General features: G+C 29.2%; 1 protein-coding gene and 1 pseudogene across 1 annotated transcript; both read left to right on the plus strand.

The window, feature by feature from the left end:
• Window positions 1-15,743: 15,743 nt before the first annotated feature.
• LOC149499334 (receptor-like protein kinase BRI1-like 3) lies at window positions 15,744-18,317 on the plus strand (annotated as a pseudogene).
• Window positions 18,318-21,477: 3,160 nt separating this feature from the next.
• Window positions 21,478-25,196, plus strand: LOC105630394 (uncharacterized). The gene is made up of 2 exons (XM_012212194.4): window positions 21,478-24,070; window positions 24,717-25,196. Exons 1-2 carry the CDS (start codon window positions 21,478-21,480, stop codon window positions 25,127-25,129), a joined length of 3,006 nt encoding a protein of 1,001 aa, XP_012067584.2. The 3' UTR covers window positions 25,130-25,196.

Consider the following 25,196-nt stretch of genomic DNA (forward strand, 5'->3'; position numbering starts at 1 on the left):
CGTTCGGCGACGCGGGTTTTGGTGGTGGTGGCGGTGAAGGCAAGGGTTTCTGGTAAATTGTTGTTAGCTCTTGGGATCTTGGTGATGGTACCGGTGATGGTGGTGGCGGACTTTGATTCCTTCCGTAATTAGCTAATATTGTAGCTTTGAGAAGAGACAAATCTGCATTACATAGGGAAAGAGATATAATATGATTAATAATACAATTAATATCATATTATTACTTAATTAGTAATGTATGATTTATCTAAGGAAAGAGATAATTGTAATTACCTGGTAAAGGTCTTGCTTGAGCACAAGTGCTTAGAAGTGCAAAATGAATAGCAAAAGCAGATGCAACAAGGAAGAGAGAACTCATTATCTTTGGATATTAGATTAATAACGTTCCTTGGCGTTTATGATGTCAAAGCATTTGGTGGTTATGCTATAAATAGGCATATACAATATGTGGAAGTTACTATGGACCTAAACAGCCGAGCTTGAACTTCCTAGAAACTCAACTTTATAAAATTTAGTTTGTTCGAGCTCGTTTGAAACTCGACGAATCTAAAAATTGAGCTCAATTTCAGTTGGATTCAGATAATTTTGAGTTAGAGGTCAGCTATAAACTTAATATACAAATAAGTTTAAAATAAATATTATATATATGTATATATAGAAGTTCGATATGACTCGATAAGTTTTCCAGCTGAATATCATTAGGTTTGAATTTGAACAACTCACGAGCCGACTCGGTTCATTTATGCCCTGGCTAGGTAAATGTCAATCGATATAATGGTCCAACAAAATAAAATAAATAAATACAATTTAAAGATTAAAAATTTTAATATATAGTAATGATTTTTAAGATAAAATATTAAAAATTAATTAATTTAGTTTTTAATTCGATTTTCAATGGTAGATACTCCTTTCAATTCATTTGGCCTTTGACTAAAGTTTTAAAATCCTTTAAAAAACCACTAGTATCATTAAATAAAAACTTAATCTAAAAGGCTAAACCTTTGATCATCATTTTCTTAGCTTTTGGTAAATTTCCAGTTACTATTGCTTTTGAAGCCATCGGTGCCCAAGTTGTTTTAATCTACCGCGTTTTGGACTTACTTTCGCCGCCGTTTACACAAATTGGCAATTACAGACTCAATTAAAATAAATTGAAGCAATCGATTTTCTAAAATTTAGTTCCATTTTAGTTTTAGTTTTAATAGAAAATTTTATTCTTTTTAATTCAATTCCGTTTAGTACGTACAATTAAAATTTCAAAAATCAAACTCATGTAACCTAAAAATTAAATTAAATACTAAAAATTAAATCAAATCAACTAATTTGATTCAATTATTTAGAAAATTCAAGTTTTCTTATAAAAAAATTAATTTATTTAGTTTATATTTATTTGATTTGGTCCAATTTGAAGACACGTGATACAATGTACATAATTATTTTCAAATCTTTAGTGGGTTAAACAATTAATTACCTGCTTATGATTAACATCTCCACTAAGAAAACACTATATTTTTTTATTTTTAATTTTCAAATCTTTAGTGGGTTTTTATTTCTAATTCTCCTACTCTATATATTTTTAATTGCAATAACTAATATTTAATGGAAAGCAAACACTTCTGCCTACCTTTTTTTTTTTTTTTTTCTGTCAACAAAGCCATTCCCCAGATTTTGAATGTGTTAAATGTGTGTACTGTTTCTAAAAAAAAAATGTGTTTCCATATTGTGAAATTTTTACCATGAATCATGTGATTGTCCTTATCATCTTATAATTAAATTTTTACAATGAATCATGTACTTGTGTTATCTTATTTTAACTATACTTATTGAAGCAAATTATATCATCAATCACTTAATTTTATATTTAATTTCATTAAGGTTATATAATTTCAATTTGCCATTTTTGATCACTCAATTTTAATTTTTATTTTAACTGAAGGTGACGGACTAAAATTTAGTAATTGAAATGGTAATATAATACTAAAAATTACATATTTTACAGAAGATAAATCAAGATTATAAAGAAATATAAGAAAGAGAAGAAAAAATTGCTACAAAATATAAACAATAGAATGAAATTCTTTTTGCCTTATTTTTTAAAAAATTATTTCATGTAAATGGCATTATTTGTTAAATAAATTAATAGATAAACTTCAAATTAATATATTATACGAAAATATGTTATTTTTAAAATGAAATATTTTATTCTGCATAAAGGACATATAAGGTGTAAAACTACCCGGCAAATTAGTAATTAATATTCCTTCTAGTCTAAAATATAAGTCGTTTAAAATTTTTACACGGAATTAAATAAATAATTAATTCTCTTAAATTATAATAAAATCAAGAGTAATTTGACCAAATTATCACTTATCTCAAAACTAAAATTACTTGTGAAGTAGTTATTATATCTAAATGTAAAATGAAATATTTTAATTTTAGTACCATGTTAGTATTTTTCAATAAAACTTCCTTTGATATGAAAATCAAAATTTAGTAACTAAAAAATGACAAATTGAAATAATATAATTTTATAAAAATAAGTGCAAAGTTATGTGACCATTAATATAATTTAGCCAAGCTCAGTGCTTCGAAAATTAAACAATAATAATTAATTTCTTTTTTAACTAATAAAATATAGGACAATTTATCATTATTAATTAATTTCACCATCCTAACTTTTCCTCTTCTAAAAACAAAGACCACATTGTGTATATATACATAAAATTAAAATTATAAATTATAAATAAATAAAGTAAATAATAACTAAGTACAATGAGTAAATATATAGATAAAAAAAATCATTATGATGATAAAAGACTAATATTTACATTTAATTAAGAATTATATAGATAAAAATAGCAAAAATTATATAAGACTTTAAATTACAAGTGTATGTAATGAATATAAACAACGTGCAATACTACTGTCAAATTAAATATTTAGCCAAATATAAATCAATCATAAATATTGAGGTTACCTTAATTAACACTAATATAGAGATTTGGCATGACAAATTTGATTATGATATTAAATTGAAAGATTCATAACTATCCATATAAATTTTTTCGAAGTTTCTCTATAAATTAGGCAGAAATGTAGTTTTTCATATAGAAAATATAAAAATATTCAAGTTACTTAATTTGGTTCTAATAATTTTTTTTATGCACATAATAAAAAATATCCATATTAGTTATTTAGATGCCTATAAATTTAAATTTCATAAAAGATAGATAAAGTTAAATATTATTATAAAAATAATAATTACTTAATTTATTTTTAGCTAATTAAAGTATAGGACAACTTATCATTACTACTTATTTCACCATCCCAACTTTTCATGTTCTAAAAAAAGACCAAAATTTATATAAATATAAATAAATAAAGTAACAATGAGTAAATATATAGAAAAAAATATTTTTATTATAATGATAAAAGACTACTATTTACATTCAAATTTTTATATAGATAAAAAAAATAGTAAAAATTATATAAAAAAAATTAAATTATGAGAAAATATAATGATTATAAACAATGTGCAATATAAGTTTTTGAATACTACTAATATTAAATTGAAATATTTAGCCAAATATAAAATAATGCATAAATGTTGAAGTTACCTTAATTAATACTTATATAGAGATATGGTATGACAAACTTGATTTATGATATTAAATTGGAAGATTCATAATTATCCATGTCATTTTTTCTAAGGTTCTCTTTAAATTAGGTAGAAATTTAATTTTCCACGTAGGAAATATAAAGATATTGAAGTTACTTAATTTGGTCATAATAGTTATTTATGCACATAATAAAAAATTTCCATATTAGTCATTTAGATGCCTATAAATTAGAAGTTCACAGGCAGGCAATGTATACCTTTTAGATATCATTAGACAACTGAAAATTAGAAGCAAATACTATGAAGTCAACAAACCTTCTCTTTGTTTTTTGTGTGATGCTATTGGCTTCATCAATATGTATTCAAGGTAAGTTTGCATACCAAAAAATATATATATATATATATATATATATTTTCTGATAGTTATAAATATTAATAATAAAAGAGATTATTTTATTATTGTTTTCATTTGATGTGCAGGGGATGTGACTTGGTGCCCCAAGCAAGATATATTTCCAGGAGGGCCTTGTGGAGCAAATGGAAGCTCCCAATGTTTGACTGACTTCTTGGGAAAATATGGAGCAAGTAGCATGCCAAAGAATTGCCAATGCCAGACTTCAGGATCTGATAAAAGACTTTGCAATTGTGAAATTGTTTGTGGAAAATAATTATATTATCTGCATCAGCCAAAGCACTAGATTTCATAGATGTTTAGTTTTAAAAGCTTTGGAAGTTATTGTAATAATAATGACATTAATAATGGTCACAGCTGAGAAGATTGTTGTCAATTCTTAATAAATCAGTTATCTATCTATGAACAATTGTTGTTATTTATTTATTTTTATTTCTTTTCTTTTCTTTTCATTTATGCTTGCTATTTTTTTTTCATTGTTGAATTTTTCAAAACGTTAATGCTCCGTAAATTTTCAAAAAATAACTTAATTATCTTTAAAAATATTTTTCAAATAACTCATTTTTCATTATTTGGTTGCAATGAAACTTGAGAAATATTTTTATGAAAATATAATTAATAAATTTTAAATGTATTTTACTCATTATTCTAAAGAATTTACTGTTAAGAAAAGAGAGAAACTTTTAGCACCAATGATTATTAATTTATCACAATTATTATTGAAAGATATTCATAGTTGTTTATATTTAATTGTTCCTTCCTTTTACATTATATTAATTTTAGAGTTTAAATTTTAAAATAAAAAATTAACATTGCTAGATAGTTAATGTTGAACTATATATATTTTTAAATAAATACAAAAGTAATTAGTTAATAATGTGAATTTATAAATATTTTTTCTTGCACAATATCATCATTTATATCAAGGAAGCAATACGGGCACTTCAGTGGAAATACCAAATCATCAAAGTTTTGTCTTATAAAAAACTTTAAACAGCAAGACAATTAGAACATTGGACAAGACAAAAGTTATATAAGTTAGCACAATGAGCCTACGTTATGGACTCAAGTCCGTACAGATTTGTTCCTGAGTTAAAACCAATTCGTAGCCCAAAAACTCTCTTATTAATTTAAAGTTAGCCATTTTTTATGTATATCACTTTTAACTTGTACTTAGCCGATGAGGGATTCGCCTAGGGTGTCACAAAATTATATATAAATACATAAAATTAAAATTATAAATAAACAAAGTAAATAATGAACAAGTACAATGACTAAATATATAAAAAAGATATTTTAATATGATGATAAAAGACTAGTATTTACATTCAAATAAGAATTACACAGACAAAAAACAACAAAAATAATATAAAAAAGTTAAATTATATATAATAATAATAATAATAATGTGTAATGCATATTTTTTATTACTTCTAATATTAAATTGGAATATATAGCCAAATATAAACCAATTCATAAATGTTGAGGTTACCTTAATTAATCCTTATATATGGATTTGGTATGACAAACTTGATTATGATATTAAATTGGAAGATTCATAATTATCCATGTCATTTTTTCTAAGGTTCTCTTTAAATTAGGCAGAAATTTCCATATAGGAAATATAAAAATCTCCAAGTTACTTAATTTGGTTCTAACAGTTGTTTATGCACATAATAAAAAATATCCATATTAGTCATTTAGGTGCCTATAAATTTGGAGTTCATACTCAAGCAATGTATACATTTTATCATTGAAACAACTCAAAATTAGAAGCAAACATTATGAAGTCAACAACCATTCTCTTTGCTTTTTGTGTGATGCTATTAACTTCATCAATATGTATTCAAGGTAAGTTTGTCATATTTGTCGTTACCACGAAGCATATAGGAAAAAAAAAAATTCTAGCCAATTAGATGTGGTGTGGTCTGATTGGTCTTTTCACTCATATGAAAAGTAAGAGATCTCGAATTTGAGTTCTCTCGAACAGTTTAGAGGAAAGCTATCCATAATTGTCTAGTCCGCGGTATTATTTCGGTCGATCGGGCCTCGTAATAAATAAAAAAAAATTTATAAATAATAATAATAAAAGAGATAATTTTATGTTTGTTTTTGTTTGACATGCAGGGGATACGACTTGGTGCCCCAAGCAAGATATATTTGTAGGAGGGCCTTGTGGAGCAAATGGAAACTCTCAATGTTTGGTTGACTTTTTGGGGAAATATGGAGCAAGTAGCATGCCAAAGAATTGCCAATGCCAGACTTCAGGATCTGATAAAAGACTTTGCAATTGTGAAATTGTTTGTGGAAAATAATTATATTATCTGCATCAGCCAAAGCACTAAATTTCATAGATGTTTAGTTATAAAAGCTTTGGAAGTTATTGTAATAATAATGATATTAATAATGGTAACGACCCAGAAGATTGTGATCCATTCTTAATAAATTAGTTATCTTTTTATGAACAATTGTTGTTTGACTTTCAGTTATTTATTATTATTTTTTATTTATGCTTGCTATTTCTTTTTATTTTTTTATTGTTGAATTTTTCAAAAAGTCAAGTTTCCGTGAATTTCTGAAAAATAATTTATCTTTGAAAAATATTTTTCAAAAAATATATATTCTTTAAAAATATTTTCCAAATAATTCATTTACTGTTATTTGATTGTAATATTAAAAATTAATTAAAAAATATTAATTTTTTTCATAAAAAATATTTATAATTATTTAGAAATTTATTGTTAAACATGAAAAAAATCATAAAAGATGATAAATTTGTGATAATCCCCGTGTCCAAATGGTGGTCGGTGGGCCGTGATGGTGATCAGTGACATGTGACGATGAGTAACAGTAATTAATAAATTAATAATATGTATTTATAAAATTATAACAATAAGTTTATCGATGTTTGTAAAATGTTTTCCTTTTTTTAAAATTGAAAGTCATTTTCCTTAAAAATGACTTAATTTTTCTTTAATAAAAAAATATTTTTTATTGATTGATTTTTTTGAGCACCTTAAATATTGGAAAATCTGAAAAATATTTTACAGGAAAATTATATTTCGAAAAACAAATCAGAGGTTAAAGCAACAAATACATCGAGTTAAAAAACATATTTATGCATTTTGCAGTTAATAACGAGGGCTTATGTTGTTAAGATGTTAGAAAAGCTTTGTTAGTGGCTACAAATCTGACAGTGCTTGGCATCAAATTGTTGATTATTAGAGCATTATAATTTCTGATTGCGAAAACCCATTAAGGAGAAAACATAATTTTTTTTATTTTCTAATTTTTTACAAATTATTTTAATATTTTGTGGATTATTTTTTTTTTTTTTTGAAAGTAGATTATTTGGTTATGATAGACATTAATGGAAAATATCAATGCACTTATCCTTTAATAAAATTTCTTAGTTTGTATTCTCTTCTTTAACCATAGTACTACCGTAAATTTAACAATACCCTTTTTTTGAAAATGCAATTATACCCTTTTGTTATCTTTCTTTTCTTTCCACTATTATATTTAAAATATCTAAATATAACCATATCTAATTTTTTATTATTAAATATAAAAGTAATTATGTAATTTTGTGAATTTAAAATATTTTTTCCAACAAAACTATAAAAATTAAAGATTTAAAAATAAGTAATTATATAATATCAATTTAATCACCCAAAATAAAGTATCTTAAATTTTAATAAACAATTATAAAATTTTATTTATCTTATTATTGAAACTCTTACCTTGTATTTATGCATTTGAAAGTTGAAACTATACAGTACATACAAAACAGTTATCATTACATATTGCTTAACTCATTTCATGTAGTTTCTATTAGTGCAAATGACTATTGTCCATTTGAATGATCAAAATGCCATTATTTCATTTTTTCATGAATACATAGTAATAAAACACTAAATGATATTAGAATTGATTCTTTCATGAATAAAACTTTTTTTTTTTGTTTTTTTTTTTTTTTTTTTTTTTTTTTTTTGCGCTACTAGCTAGAACATATTTTTGTTATATTAGGAACATACAATAGGTCAATATAATTCTAATTTCTCACATAAACCTCATATTTTTATTTCGTTATTTTCATACCTTCTCAATTGGTTACACAATATAAATTTTTGTCCTTTGGCATGTTTTTTTATGATAAATACTTAGCATGTAATGAGTATGATAAGTAAAAAATGCATTTGAAAAAAAATATATAATATTTGTGACTGCAAGTTGCATTGAAATGTATTTCTCTAGCTAATTGATATTAAAAACAGAATGTAGTTCACCTATTCTTCAGAAAAAAAAAAATTTATTTGAGATATTGAAGTAAATTAAAAATTTATTTGATACACATTGTTTTAATAACTACGATAATGGTTTATCATTCAATTTAAAAATGATAATTTGTTTTCTTAAATCACTTGGTAAATATATTATACGTTCAGATTCTTTCCCCAGCCTTCCTCAACCAATTGAACCAATATTTTTTTCAAAATAGAAATTTAGCAGAGAATTTCCTCAATTAGGGGCAACAAGATAAAATAACGCATTATTGAAGGTCTTTTTCCAAACAATATAAAAGTTTAAGCTCCCTTTAGATGTGACAAGTATGTAAAATATTATGGAGAGCAATTCTCAATTTTTAATTTTTTTAATTAAACTCAATTAATAGCTATTTTAGTTTTAAAATCACCAAATATATATGTTTCTATGCAATATTGGTTTTATGGACAAAAAATCATTGAGGATGTGCAAATAATCATTCAACTATTTCTTATTGTTTCCATTTTTATAACTAGCTGATATGCTTATCAGGATTCAAATCGTAGCATAATCATGAACAAAACGCAAAGTGAAACGAGTTCGTTTTGTTCATAAATGAAATGGATCGTTTTAAGTTATTTGTCATATGCCATTGTTTCTCTTCTTCCACAAGAATGCGCCAAATTCAAAATTGAAGAAAAGAAATGTTAACTGGAGCTATTTTTGAGTTTTTGAGTTTGTTCATTTAACAGTTATCATCGTTTGGCTGGGATTAGATATTTTTCTAGATATTTATTTTCTGCTTCTTGAAGCTTCCACAATCTAGAATTGTATATACATTCACTCGATGACATCAATAAGAAGTAATTCAGTTTTCTCATTCTTAATCGGTTTCAATAATACTAGAAAGATTTGAAAAACAAAAATAAATTATCTCATCAAATACTTATGATATGTAGTGGTCAATCTGAAGTTTAACCGAACTAAAAAAAATTGAAAATCGAAATTTCATTTTTTTTCTTAAACTAGTGAATTCAATTAGGATGATTCAAATTTTAAGTCAAAATAATTTATTTTCTATAACTAAACCAGTTAACTCTATAACTGACTTGATTCAGCTTTTTGATTTTTTTTTTTTTTTATGAAGAGAGAGCAAAACTTAAAAAATAATAATTAACGATATAGTTTAAGGTATGAAGTTCCTCAACTATCATGCAATAATTAGCGTAGAGTTCGCATGAAAGGATGATCAAGAACCTGGGTTTCTAGATTAATTAAAAATATTCGTATAGAAAATATAAAAATATTCAGGTTACTTAATTTGGTTCTAATAATTTTTTTATGCACATAATAAAAAATATCCATATTAGTTATTTAGATGCCTATAAATTTAAATTTCATAAAAGATAGATAAAGTTAAATATTATTATAAAAATAATAATTACTTAATTTATTTTTAACTAATTAAAATATAGGTCAACTTATCATTACTACTTAATTTCACCATCCCAACTTTTCATGTTCTAAAAAAAGACCAAAATTTATATAAAGATAAATAAATAAAGTAAATAATGACTAAGTACAATGAGTAAATATATAGAAAAAAATATTTTTATTATAATGATAAAAGACTAATATTTACATTCAAATTTTTATATAGATAAAAAATAGTAAAAATTATATAAAAAAATTAAATTATGAGTACATATAACGAGTATAAACAATGTGCAATGCAAGTTTTTGAATACTACTGATATTAAATTGAAATATTTAGCCAAATATAAAATAGTGCATAAATGTTGAAGTTACCTTAATTAATACTTATATAGAGATATGGTATGACAAACTTGATTTATGATATTAAATTGGAAGATTCATAATTATCCATGTCATTTTTTCTAAGGTTCTCTTTAAATTAGGTAGAAATTTAATTTTCCACATAGGAAATATAAAGATATTGAAGTTACTTAATTTGGTCATAATAGTTATTTATGCACATAATAAAAAATTTCCATATTAGTCATTTAGATGCCTATAAATTAGAAGTTCACAGGCAGGCAATGTATACCTTTTAGATATCATTAGACAACTGAAAATTAGAAGCAAATACTATGAAGTCAACAAACCTTCTCTTTGTTTTTTGTGTGATGCTATTGGCTTCATCAATATGTATTCAAGGTAAGTTTGCATACCAAAAAAAAAAAAAAAAAAAAAAAAAAAAAAAAAAAAAATATATATATATATATATATATATATATATATTGAAACACCCTGAATTTTTATTTTCGAAACCTTTGCATTTTTTTATTAAATCAAAAATCGCAAATTTTGGCCGCGTGGGCTGCAATTGTAACATAGTCCCAATTCGAGCCCAAATTTTCGAATTGGGCCTAAGCCCAAAATAGTTCGTTCGGAAATTTTCGACTAATAAAATGAAAGTCCAGCAATTTATCTATTATGTATATATATATATATAAATTGTATTTTCAAAGATTTTCCAATTAAATTTAATATACCGACAGCCTGAAAATTAATATTAATATTTTAGTGTGAATACTGTGAGAAATCGAACCGAAAACCGATTGAAAAAGTCAAAAACCATTGAAAACCAAAGGTTTGGGCCGAATCGAACCGAATCGAACCGGTTCGACCCAAACCATCTAGAATTTTCTTTTTCCTCTATTTCTAACGCACACCACTCTCCCCTTCCCCCATTCTTGCGCTTTCCGATCACCGGGGACACCAACAGCACACTGTCACCGCCATTTCCTTCTCCTTCTTCTTCTTCTTCTTCTTCTTTCTTTCCTTCTTTCTTCCCCTCTTCATCTGCGTCTACATTTCTTGGCGAGAAGCAGAGTCGCGCCACCACCTGCTCCATCCCCAGATCGCGCCATCGCTGCTACACAGCTCCGCCATTTGCTTCAGCGTGTCTCTAGCCACTAAGAACGAACGCAGCGCCATCTTGTTGCGCCACCACCCCCCTGCTGTCCAGTTAGCTCGCGCCACAGTTCTGGTGAGCGTAGCAGCCTGTTTTGGTGGACTCAACGCCATTGCTCTCACCTACCCTTAGTTCCAACACGCGTAACTCCCTTTTTCCAGTTGAACAAATTCCGGCAGCAAGATTGGGTATATAAATTTAATTTTTGGACTAATTTTAGAATGTTTTTCTTAGTCTTGTGATTAGCTAATTTATTTCTTTTGCATTGATTATTTTTCCAGCATATATTTCATTAGTGTTGAATTAGTTAAGGAACTTTGATAATGGTATATTAATAGAATTAAGTAGGGGTTAAGGTAGTGTAGACATAATGTTATATTAAATCATAATTTTGGTTGTGTGTGGTAGTGTTGAGATTGAAGGAGGATGGGAAATTTTATTCGATTTATTGCCCGATGGATGGGCCATAGGGATTGAGTTATATAATTGATAAATTGTTGATATTTTAGCAGGTGGATAGTCCAATTTTTAGGGGAGATGCTGCCGAAATTTCGGTAGAAATATAAAAGAAATTTTGGTAGAAAAATAAAATAAATTTCGGTAGAAGAAAATAAAATAACAAGTTATTTCAGAAAGGCAATTTAATATAGAGAAGTTAATAACAAAAATAGGGACTTGATGGTGAATTTAAATTCTCTCTACATAATTGATGTACTAATTGTTTTTATGGGATTCTCATTAGTAGGATTTGCGAAGAGATTATGTATCTTTTGTTGGAAAATGGTTAAGTTGATAAAATATTGTGATATTTGAGCTGGTAGATAGTCCAATTTTTAGGGGAGATGCTGCCGAAATTTTGATAGAAATTAGAATAAATTTTAATTAACAACATAATTAATAAGTTTATTTAGATTAGTTCTATAATTTGGTACATAATAAATATAGTGCTCTGGTTGTTTATAAACTTTATTATTCATTTAACTATTTAAATATTCATTTATTTATTTACATTATTATTGTTAATATTGTTATTTATTATATTATTGTTGTTAATTGCTAATACTATTTATTTATTTATTTATTTGCATTGATTTTGGATGTTTAATGGTGCATTGCATCACGATGTCTAATTGAATAATATGTCTGCATTTGATTGCAATGTTTGATTTATTTGTGTTGTGATATTGCTGTGCTTTGCTTGTGTGGAATTGGGATGAAGTGGGTCACCATGGGTTTGTGAGGACGGTCGATAAAGCATGGATCCTGATTATGATGAATTGTAAAACTGGACCGTCGGCCGGGTAAATGGGAGATCGGCGCCCCCGTGTGCACCTACTGTTACCGTTACGGTTAACCACAGGTTGGCTTCTTTATTTGGGCGCACCGGATAATCTAGGTTTGATCGCAGCCCGCAGGGTGGCCTCCTGTTGTGAGCGCCTGATGATCTAGATTTGATGGAGACGACCGGGTTGCCTCCTGTTGGTATGGAAAAGAAAAGAGAGAATGGAAAAACAATGAGAGGGCTGGTCAAGTGAGGATTAGACCGGTCGGCCAGTATGGGGGATCGGCTCCCTGGTGCACACGTTATGAGAGGATGGGCCATGTGGGAGGACGGCTCATCGGGGGTTTCGGTGACGCCACAGACCAATTTCCACGTGATGTGATTATTGGAAGGTGATATTGTTTGTGAGTGCTGGTGACATGCCATTTGTGTGACTGGCTGCGTGAGCATATAACTAGTCGGATGACTAGATTGATATGTTTACACATCTGTGTGACTGTATGTGTTGTGCAATAATTATCATTTTAGGAAAAACTCACATGTCTTGTTTAATTTTTCAGGAAGTAAGTTCCTCTTTAATTCGATTTAGGTTACATTTCTTCGACGCAAGGCATCAAAGAAATTTTCCTTAATTCCATAATTATTTCAGTATGTAACTGTATGTATAAAAGGCTATGTATATCAAACAGTTAGTGACTCCGCAGTTGTAGAATTTACTTACATTTAGTCGTGTATTATCGTAGACGAAATGAGATGAAATAAAATCTTGAGGCTTATTTATTTATTTATTTATTTATTTATTTATTTTTTTTTTTTTTTTTGTAATATGGGCTGAATATTTGAAGTTTATATTAAGATAGCAAATTTTAGGGTTTCAGGCTTACTACGGGCCTCGGGGGCCTTAAGCTTACCTGGGCCCTAGTGCCGGTCCGGCCCGTAGAATCGGGTCGTGACATATATATATATATATATATATATATATATATATATATATATATATATATATATTTCTGATAGTTATAAATATTAATAATAAAAGAGATTATTTTATTATTGTTTTCATTTGATGTGCAGGGGATGTGACTTGGTGCCCCAAGCAAGATATATTTCCAGGAGGGCCTTGTGGAGCAAATGGAAGCTCCCAATGTTTGACTGACTTCTTGGGAAAATATGGAGCAAGTAGCATGCCAAAGAATTGCCAATGCCAGACTTCAGGATCTGATAAAAGACTTTGCAATTGTGAAATTGTTTGTGGAAAATAATTCTATTATCTGCATCAGCCAAAGCACTAGATTTCATAGATGTTTATTTATAAAAGCTTTGGATGTTATTGTAATAATAATGACATTAATAATGATCACAGCTGAGAAGATTGTTGTCAATTCTTAATAAATCAGTTATCTATCTATGAACAATTGTTGTTTTACTTTCAGTTATTTATTATTTTTGTTTTTTTTTTATTTATGCTTGCTATTTCTTTTTATTTTTTTATTGTTGAATTTTTCAAAAAGTCAAGTTTCGGTGAATTTCTGAAAAATAATTTATCTTTAAAAAATATTTTTCAAAAATATTTTCTTTAAAAATATTTTCTAAATAATTTATTTACCGTTATTTGGTTGTAATATTAAAAATTAATTAAAAAATATTTATAATTATTTAGAAATTTATTGTTAAATATGAAAAAAAAAATCATAAAAGATGATAAATTTGTGATAATCTCCGTGTCCAAATGGTGGTCGATGGGCCGTGATGGTGATAAGTGACATGTGATGATGATTAACAGTAATTAATAAATTAATAATATATATTTATAAAATTATAACAATAAGTTTATCGATATTTGTAAAATGTTTTCCTCTCTTAAAAATTGAAAGTCATTTTCTTTAAAAATGACTTAATTTTTCTTTCATTAAAAAAATATTTTTTATTGATTGATTTTTTTGAGCACCTTAAATATTGGAAAATCTGAAAAATAATTTACAGGAAAATTATATTTCGAAAAACAAATCAGAGGCTAAAGCAACAAATTCATTAAGTTAAAAAACATATTTATGCATTTTGCAGTTAATAATGAGGGCTTATGTTGTTAAGATGTTAGAAAAGCTTTGTTAGTGGCAACAAATCTGACAGTGCTTGGCATCAAATTGTTGATTATTAGAGCATTATAATTTCTAATTACGAAAACACTTTAAGGAGGAAACATAATTTTTTTTTATTTTTTTAATTTTTACCAATTATTTTAATATTTTGTGGATTATTTGGTTTTTTTTTTTTTTTTTTTTGAAAGTAGATTATTTGGTTATGACAGACATTAATGGAAAATATCAATGCACTTATCCTGTAATAAAATTTCTTAGTTTGTATTCTCTTCTTTAACCATAGTACTACCGTAAATTTAACTATACCCTTTTGTTCTCTTTCTTTTCTTTCCACTATTATATTTAAAATATCAAAATATAACCATATCTAATTTTTTATTATTAAATATAAAATAATTATGTAATTATGTGAATTTAAAATATTTTTTCCAACACAAATATAAAAATAAAAGATTCAAAAATAAGCAATTATATAATATCAATTTAATTACCCAAAATAAAGTATCTTAAATTTTAATAAACAATTATAAAATTTTATTTATCTTATTATTGAAACTCTTACCATGTATTTATTCATTTGAAAGTTGAAACTATACCTTCTCAATTGGTTACACAATATAAATTTTTGTCGTTTGGCATGTTTTTTATGATAAATACTTAGCATGTAATGAGTATGATAAGTAAAAAATGCATTTGAAAAAAAATATATAATATTTGTGACTGCAAGTTGCATTGAAATGCATTTCTCTAGCTAATTGATATTAAAAACAGAATGTAGTCCACCTATTCTTCAGAAAAAAAAAAAAAAAAAACTATTTGAGATATTGAAGTAAATTAAAAATTTATTTGATACTCATTGTTTTAATAACTACAATAAAGGTTTATCATTTAATTTAAAAATGATAATTTGTTTTCTTAAATCACTTTGTAAATATATTATACGTTCAGATTCTTTCCCCAGCCTTCCTCAACCAATTGAACCAATATTTTTTTCAAAATAGAAATAAACTATATCACATGATTAAAAAATTAGCAGAAAATTTCCTCAATTAGGGGCAACAATATAAAATAACGCATTATTGAAGGTGTTTTTCCAAACAATATAAAAGTTTAAGCTCCCTTTAGATATGACAAGTATGTAAAATATTACGGAGAGCAATTCTCATTTTATAATTTTTTTTAATTAAACTCAATTAATAGCTATTTTAGTTTTAAAATCACCAAATATATATGTTTCTATGAAATATTGGTTTTATGGACATAAAATCATTGGGGATGTGCAAACACTGATTCAACTATTTCTTTTTGTTTCCATTTTTATAACTTTAAATATGTAGCTGATATACTTATTAGGATTCAAATCGCAGGGTAATAATGAACAAAAGTCAAAGTGAAACGAGGTCGTTTTGTTCGTAAATGAAATGGATCGTTTTAAGTTGTCATTTGCTATTGTTTCTCTTCTTCCACAAGAATGCCCCAAATTCAAAATTGAAGAAAAGAAATGTTAACCGGGAGCTATTTTTGAGTTTTTGAATTTGTTCAATTAACAGTTGTCATCGTCTAGATATTTATTTTCTCCAATCTAGAATTATATATATATTCACTCGTTAACATCAATAAGAAGTAATTTAGTTTTCTCATTCTTAATCGGTTTCAATAATACTAGAAAGATTTGAAAAACAAAAATAAATTATCTCATCAAATATTTATGATATGTAGTGGTCGATCTGTAGTTTAATTGAACAAAAAAATTGAAAATCGAAATTTCATTTTTTTTCTTAAACTAGTGAATTCAATTAGGATGATTCAAATTTCAAGTAAAATTAATTTATTTTCTATAACTAAACCAATTAACTATATCACCGACTTGATTCGGCTTTTCAATTTTCTTTTTTTTTTTTTATGAAGAGAGAGCAAAGCTCAAAAAAATAATAATTAACGATATAGTCTAAGGTATGAAATCCCTCAACTATCATGCAATAATTAGTGTAGAGTTCGTAAGAAAGGATGATCAAGAACCTGAGTTTCTAGAGTAATTGTGCTAGCAAAATTAACCAAACTATGCTCATCCCTAATGATACGGCTTCACAACTTTGCATATATATATATATATATATATATATATATATATATATATATAATTCAGTTTGATTTGGTTTTTTTATTACCAAAACCAAATCAAGCTATTGTTCAAAATACCAAATTAATATAGTCAAAATTGAATTGATTCCATTCGGATTTTTATAAATCAAACCGAATGCTCAACCACTAGTCAACCTTCATCTTCTTTTATTGCAAGATACAGAAAATGAATTATTGAGTACAGTCAATGCAAGAAGAAAAAAATTTAAAAAAATTAATACAATTATAGTTAAATATCTTTGTGTCGAAATAAAAATATCTATATGCTTCATGTCATTTTCTTCATTGCATGTCCACCAACATTGTTCATATACTATTCAAAGCATTTGCACTTTGCACTTTTCAAATTGATTTAATAAACAATTATATTATGTTAGTGCTAGCTTGATGACACGTCACCAATCACAACCATTTCACCCCTATTGCTCTCTAAATGATTCCTTCTGTTAATACTACATTTCTGGTTTTTAACATACCCTTCTGCAGTTTCTGCGGACTACTCTTTGCTGACGGACAAGGCTGCTCTTCTGGAATTCAAAAGTAATATAATTTCTGATCCGAATTCCATTCTTGCCAACTGGGTTGAGCCCGTTGATGTTTGCGACTTTATAGGTGTAATGTGTAACCAGGAGCACAACCGAGTGGAAGAACTCGATCTTTCCAGAAATGAACTCACAGGAAAACTTCCACCTGTTCTTGCAAATCTTACTGCTCTTAAAGTCCTGAAACTCGTCGAAAATCACTTTTACGATATTATTCCTACAGCATTGTCTTCTCTTCGACAGTTAAGACTTCTTCAGCTTGATACAAATAGTTTACAACGTTCAATACCATAATCTTTCACATTTCTTGCTAATCTTACTTTAATAACTCTTATGGAAATGTCCATCTGTCTGATAATTAGTGACAGGAAGAAATTGGAAATTGTCCGCGCTTGTGGACTATAAATTTATACAACAATCAACTAACAGGAAAGCTTCCTACTTCTTTGTCCAATACCTCATTGTATAGTATAGATGTAGAAAGTACCCATCTTTCTGGTGAATTACCTGCAAATGTTCACTTGCTTGGGAAATTTGGCTCAGCTTAATTATGTTTTTCTCAATAACAATTTCCTGTCAGGAATTATTCCTCCAACGTTGGGTCAGCTAACTGATATATTCAAGTTAGACCTATCTTATAACAAATTGACTGGAAAAATCCCTCAGGAAATATCAGGAATGCGGGGAATCAGAATGTTTCTGAACCTTTCACATAATAATCTTGACGGACCAATGCCAATTGAGCTAAGCAAGCTGGAAAATGTTGAAGAGATTGACGTTTCATCAAATAACCTAACTGGAATTATATTTCCTGAAATATCAAACTGCAGTTCATTGAGAAAGATAAATTTCTCCCATAATTCTCTTCGAGATAACCTTCCTGATTCAGTTGGTAATCTAAAGAACTTGGAAGCCTTTGATGTTTCAGGAAACAACATATCGGGAAGAATCCCAACAAGCCTTAAAAAGATCCAACAGGTGGAATCTTCAATTCAGTTACAAAATTGTCATTTTTAGGCAATCCAAATCTATGTGGTTCAAGTTCAGGAATGTCAACTTGTTCTAAAAAGAGAAATTGGTTCAACTGGGGTTTGTTCTTGATTATTACTTATTTCGTTACTTTGTTGTATGTTATAGTCAGTTTGCCGTTTTGTACTTTCTAAGTTTCTATCCATTCTCAGTGGACCTTGTTATTTGTGAACTTGGATGGATATCTTGCCTATTATACGTTTTAATCCTTCATGTTGGTATTAGGTATAGCCAAATAATTTTAATATTATCTAAAACTTCAAAGGTAAAATTTATTTTTAATCCCTTGAATTTATTGATTTTTCAGATTAAATTCTTAAACTTTTATTTGCGAACATTAAATCCTTCAACTTTTGTTTTTGTTAAAACTGAATACTTATTTAACTGAGATCATGAAATATGTATCAATGACGCAATGAAAATGAAGCATCTAACACGGTTCTCTTCTGTGCTTTGATTTTTATTTTATCTTTATTTCAATCTCCACATGAAATTATGAATTTTCTATATCACATTATCATTGGAGTCTATCTTCTTCTATTAGTGACTTCGATTTTCATTTGCTCTTAGTTTGTAAGGGTTTAATCTCAACAAAAACAAAAGCTGAAGAGCTTAATATTAACAAATAAAATTCAGAGATTCAATAAGCAAAATTTGATAAGTTTAGGAATTTAAATATGTATTTTCATCTAACTTTAAATACTTTCAATTTATAGAAAAAGGAAAAAAGAAATCATTAGACCAGAAATTACCCATTTTATTGTTGGTTAGGAATGTTATTGGGGAGCCACGACGGCCATGCAAGGTTGTTGATCACGAGATCAAAAGCCAAAATATTATTTGATCTGGCGAAAATTTTCCTCCGGTTACATATGAAAGTTTCTGCCAGCACGAAAATTTTCACATGAAAGTTTTTTTTTTTTTTTCTCTCTCGATATAATACGCTTAATTTTGCAACTTGTTAAAATTGCATCCTCTTCTGATGGTATTGTTATGTATTGGTCTTTTTAATTTTTACACTGAATTTTTTTCTATTATAAATAAACAGCAATAAAGAAATTATTAAACATATTCTTAACCTATGGCAGAAATCATTGTTAAGAAGCTGAAAAAAATTTTCAAGATTAGGAAAGTGGACTTATCCTTTTCATCTAAGCCTTGAGTTGAGTGGCATGGATCAGAAAACAAAATCTTCATCATCCTTTCTTTCCTATATTCTAAAAAAAGGAGCAAGTAATTTAGAATTGAGGGCACAAATTGTAAAAGACAAGAAAAAAAATGGTGCCCCCAAATTAAAATATGATTCAATCCTCAGGAAACAATTAAATGCAACAGATTTTGACTGCCACCATGCAATTTCCTTTTTTTTTTTTTTATTATTATTATTATTATTATTATTATTTAAAACTTCTTTACAAGATTTCCAAATTGGATGTTTTAATTTTATCCAACAAGTTATCCCCAACACCATTTATCCTGATAGCGACATTGTCGACAACTACACTATAGGTGGCTCATCTTCATCTGCAACAATATTAATTTATGACAATAAAAACAATTTTATTCAATATTTTTTACTGAAAAATTGACGCACATAATATACTAGGAGGCCGTTTATTTGAGCTGAATCTGAATTACTATTTAATTTAGCTAAATGATTAAAAAATAATACCAAGAGCTAATTTTTTAATAATTAAGATATGATATATAGCGTCATTTTTTTTAATTATAGGGACAATTTTAATCATTTCATGGAATAAGTTACATAGCTTTTTCAATCACTTCTAAAACTAAACTTTAAAATCATTCATACAAATTTATTTCAATAAACTGCCATTAAGCTGAAATAAATAGCCCTTAAATGTAAAATTATTATTATTATTATTATTATATCCCTCGTGAGAAAAGTAGTGATAATTGGGGGCTCCTCAGGTTGAGATGACAGAGATTAGCATCATCTTGTTTCCAACGGGGAAAGCCGAAGATAGTGGCCTGTCATGAATAGCACTCAAATGTCAACTCAAACATTCTGGATTCAAGTAGCACTCACAGAACCACTACAATGTCAACGCCCCCTACCTCTTACTCAACCTGGCTTGGACAGAATAGCAGAGCAGGTACAACGATATTCAATTTATTTTTGTATCATCCAAATAAAATTTCCATTTGATCACAGTTTCTAAAAGAAATCACCAACAAATTTTCTCAACAACGTGGCGTCTATATGAACACTGCGTATCAAATGTCAACTCCCTCTCCTTCTCTCTGTGTGTCTGTGCGAGCACCCATGCACGATAGTACGAACGAGTCAAGCCACTTACAAACTACTCGGAGCTTGCCCCAACACAAATGCTTATTCAGTCTTGTTCCTCAAAAGCTAAAATAGCTAAAATTCGACTTAATTTTCAAACTCGTTTGATAAACAAGTCAGGCATAAATTATGTAAAGCTCTATCTATTCTCGTTTTAGGCTCGTGAGCTAGCTTGTCTATAACTTTAATTATACTCAAAATATAATTAAATTTTATGCACTTCATTATATAAAATTATAAAAAGAATAAATGTTACTCAAGTATTTCTGGTGTTTCAAATGATTTTATGAATAATTTATTTACAACTTAATTTTATGTGGGGAAAGAAAACCTTTAGTTGGATTTGGAGCATCTAAGCTCATGAAATTTGCAAGAGATGGTGATGCTCAACTCATTTGCAGCCCTACACACTTGAGTACGGCACGTGTATCCCTTTGTGTATCACATGTATGTGCAACTATGCGTGGCACAGCATATTCCAACAGCATAGGTTGAAATTTTGCACGCCTGTTAAAGAAGAATAACGATTAGCAATATAATTTTTTTTTTTAAGTTTAGTTGAAAATCTATTCATTGATGTTTCTATCCCATAATGGAAAAGATGCAATTAGACTTCCGGTCAACCCAAAAATCATAGCCTGCATTGAATTTTTCATATCCAATCCAAAAGGTATATCGCTTTCACCAATATCTTCTATCATTCTGTCAAACCACCTTATCAAAAATCTCTCTCTCTCTCTCTCTGTATGTGTTTAAAGTTTCCAATGAAGCATAATGGAAATAGAAGTGTAGACTCTAACATAAGTAATAGTATCGGGTACTTACAGCACAATAAAAATGGCAGCCACTAGGACAGTTTTTCTGCTGCAGCTGCTCCTGCTCCAGCATTTAGTTTTAACATCTTCCTTTGTAGTTTCAGGTCACCACCGCCATCTCCACCATTCGTTGCTAAAAGACAAGGCTGCTCTTCTAGCATTTAGGAAGACCATAGTTTTCGATCCCAATTCTAGGCTTGCAAACTGGATTGGAGCAGTAGAAGTTTGCAACTTTACAGGGGTCACATGTGACAGGCGTCATCATCACCGTGTGGTAAAACTCAATCTGACAAGCAGTGAACTCACTGGTCCACTGTCACCAATCATTTCAAACCTCACAGGGCTTCGAGTCCTCAACCTCATTGAAAATAACTTCTTTGGAATCATCCCTCCTGAATTGTCTTCTCTTCGACACCTGCGTCATCTCCAGTTAGACATGAATAATCTACAAGGCTCATTGCCAAAGTCCTTTGCCCTTCTTTCCAAACTCACTTTGATAACTATCATGGATAACAAATTGACAGGTGAACTTCCACCTACCTTATTCTCCAACTGTACTTCATTAGGAAATGTTGACCTGTCCTATAATTTTCTCACAGGAAAAATTCCCCAAGAAATTGGAAATTGTCCACACCTGTGGACCATTAATTTGTACAACAATCAATTTACAGGAGAGCTTCCTGTATCTTTAACCAATATTTCAGTTGATCTCTACAATATAGACGTGGAGTATAACCATCTTTCTGGTGAATTGCCTGCAAACATTATAGGGAAACTACAAGCACTTGGCTTCCTCCATTTATCATACAACCATATGTATAGTCACAACAAAAACACTAATCTTGAGCCATTCTTCAATGCACTTGGAAATTGCACTGACCTAGAGGAGCTCGAATTGGCAGGCATGGGACTCGGAGGAAGCATGCCTAGTTCCATTGGCCAACTTAGTACCACAATGCATTCCCTGGTGCTGCAAGAAAACCAGATCTATGGATCAATCCCTTCGGGTATAGGAAATCTTTCTGGCCTTACACTGCTGAATTTGACATCCAATTATCTAAATGGAACAATTTCAGCAAAGATCAGTCAATTGCTCAACCTCGAACAACTTTTTTTATCGCACAATTTGTTCACTGGGGCAATTCCAGCAGCATTAGGCCAATTTCCTAAACTTGGTCTCATTGATCTATCAAATAATCAATTCTCTGGTGAAATACCTGCAAGTCTAGGAAACTTGGTAAAAGTGAATTCTATGTTTCTCAACAACAACAACCTTTCAGGAACCATACCTCCAACATTAGGGCAGTGCATTGATCTGTACAAGTTAGACTTGTCCTATAACAGATTGACAGGGAGCATCCCTCCACAAATATCAGGTTTACATGAGATCCGGATATTCCTAAATCTTTCACACAATCGTCTAGAAGGGCCTTTGCCAATCGAACTCAGCAAGCTGGAAAATGTTCAAGAGATCGACGTTTCTTCAAACAACTTGACTGGAAGTATCTTCGTTCAAATGTCAAGCTGCATTGCATTGAGGATGATAAATTTCTCACACAATTCTCTTGAAGGGGACCTACCTGTTTCACTTGGTGATCTGAAGAACCTTGAATCTTTTGATGTTTCCAAAAACCACCTCTCTGGAACAATCCCAGTCAGCCTCAACAAAATTCCAACCCTCACGTACCTTAATCTTTCTTTTAACAACTTTCGCGGAGCAATTCCCTCTGGTGGTGTGTTCGATTCAGTTACATATGCATCATTCTTAGAAAATTTGGACCTTTGCGGCGCAGTTCCTTGCATGCCTGCTTGCGCCCATAAGAGACGTTGGTTTCGTTCACAAAAGTTCTTGATTATATTTGTCCTAGTTATATTAGTATCAGCATTCTTATCATCGGTATGCTGTGCAATTGGAATCCGCCGTTTCAAAGTAATTATTTCGTCTCGAAATTCAGTGAGAAGTGAGAGAACAAGCAAACCAACGGTGCCTGAATTGATCCACAATTTTCCAAGAATTACATATAGAGAACTGTCAGAGGCCACTGAAGGATTTGATGGACAGAGACTAATTGGTATAGGTAGTTATGGACGTGTCTATAAGGGAATTCTTCCAGATGGGACTCCCATAGCTGTGAAGGTATTGCAGTTCCAATCTGGAAATTCAACAAAGAGTTTTAACAGAGAATGCCAAGTGTTGAAAAGGATTCGACACAGGAATTTGATAAGGATCATAACAGCATGTAGTCTTCCTGATTTCAAGGCTCTTGTCCTTCCATATATGGCAAATGGAAGTCTGGACAGCCGTCTGTACCCACATTCAGGTACAGGTTTGTGTTCAGGCTCTTCTGATTTGACTCTTATCCAGAGAGTGAATATTTGCAGTGACATAGCTGAGGGGATGGCTTATCTGCATCACCATTCCCATGTTAAAGTCATACATTGTGATCTAAAGCCAAGCAATGTTCTTCTCAATGATGACATGACAGCTCTGGTTTCTGACTTTGGCATTGCAAGGTTAGTTTTGACAGTTGGGGGTGGAAATGCTGGGGTAGTTGAGAATGTGGGCAACTCTACTGCAAATTTGCTATCTGGATCTATCGGATATATTGCACCAGGTATGAATTTACCCTTTGCTTCTGCATCTGCAAAAGCAAACAGCAAACCAAAAATTTAAAAGACATTAAACAACAAACCAAAAAACCAAAAAGATAGTGCTTTCTATTATCACACAATTAAGAAAAATGGTTAAAAGGACTATTTTATTGATATAACTTTTCAATTATGTCCATCTTAAATAACACATGAGCAATTATTATAATTGAATAATAAGTAAGAATTGATGAGAGTTACTGAAAATAAGATAAAATTTAATAAGCGTATAATAGACAATGTAAGGATTAACTGTAATAAACCAAAAAGGAAATATGGACAATCTTTTTGGGACGGAGGGAGTAACATTTTCCACAATGCAGGTAGGTTATAAAATTTTTCATCTACTTAAAATATGCATAAAAGATGAAGAGACTATAAGTTAATGATTAGTAACAATCACTGTTCAACTGGTTCCCACCTAAATCCACCCACATGTCAAGGCAAGTAAAATGATTTCTTAACTGTATAAGTATCACACCATTGCTATGAAAAGGATCCGATTTGTCTCATCAATCTGTATCGTCATATATCCAACTTTGCAATTCAGTCCTGTCTTACAACTCATGGGCACAAAGCACTGCCTTATTCAATTCTCATTCAAAAATGCAGAGTATGGGTTCGGTTCAAACACATCTACTAAAGGAGATGTTTATAGCTTTGGTGTTGTAGTTCTTGAGATGGTCACTAGAAAAAGACCGACAGATGACATGTTTGCTGGTGGGCTAAACCTGCATAGATGGGTGAAGAGTTACTACCATGGTAGAATGGAACAGGTGATAGACTCTTCTTTGTTGAGAGCTGCAAGAGATCAATCCCCTGAAGTAACGAAGATGTGGGAAGTTGCAATAGGAGAATTAATTGAGTTGGGTATTCTTTGCACTCAAGAGTCCCCTTCCACAAGACCTACAATGCTTGATGTAGCTGATGACTTGGATCGACTAAAGAGGTATCTTAGTGGAGATACAACTGCAACATTTGCATCTTCATTGGGAATTTCATCATCCACCACAGGAGATGACTAATGACTTGCCAATTTGTTGTATTGTAAATTGCATTAATTCTCCAATTTAACCTTTTCTTTTCCTGACC

This window comes from Jatropha curcas, chromosome 1 (assembly GCF_041381405.1).
Source record: "Jatropha curcas cultivar XTBG-Jc1 chromosome 1, XTBG_Jcur_1.0, whole genome shotgun sequence".
NCBI classification, from domain to species: domain Eukaryota; kingdom Viridiplantae; phylum Streptophyta; class Magnoliopsida; order Malpighiales; family Euphorbiaceae; genus Jatropha; species Jatropha curcas.

Coding starts and splice junctions, on each gene's coding strand:
- LOC105630394 (XM_012212194.4), top strand. CDS start 21,478: ATGGCAGCCACTAGGACAGTTTTTCTGCTGCAGCTGCTCCTGCTCCAG. Junction 24,071..24,716: donor TATCGGATATATTGCACCAG/GTATGAATTTAC, acceptor TCAAAAATGCAG/AGTATGGGTTCGGTTCAAAC.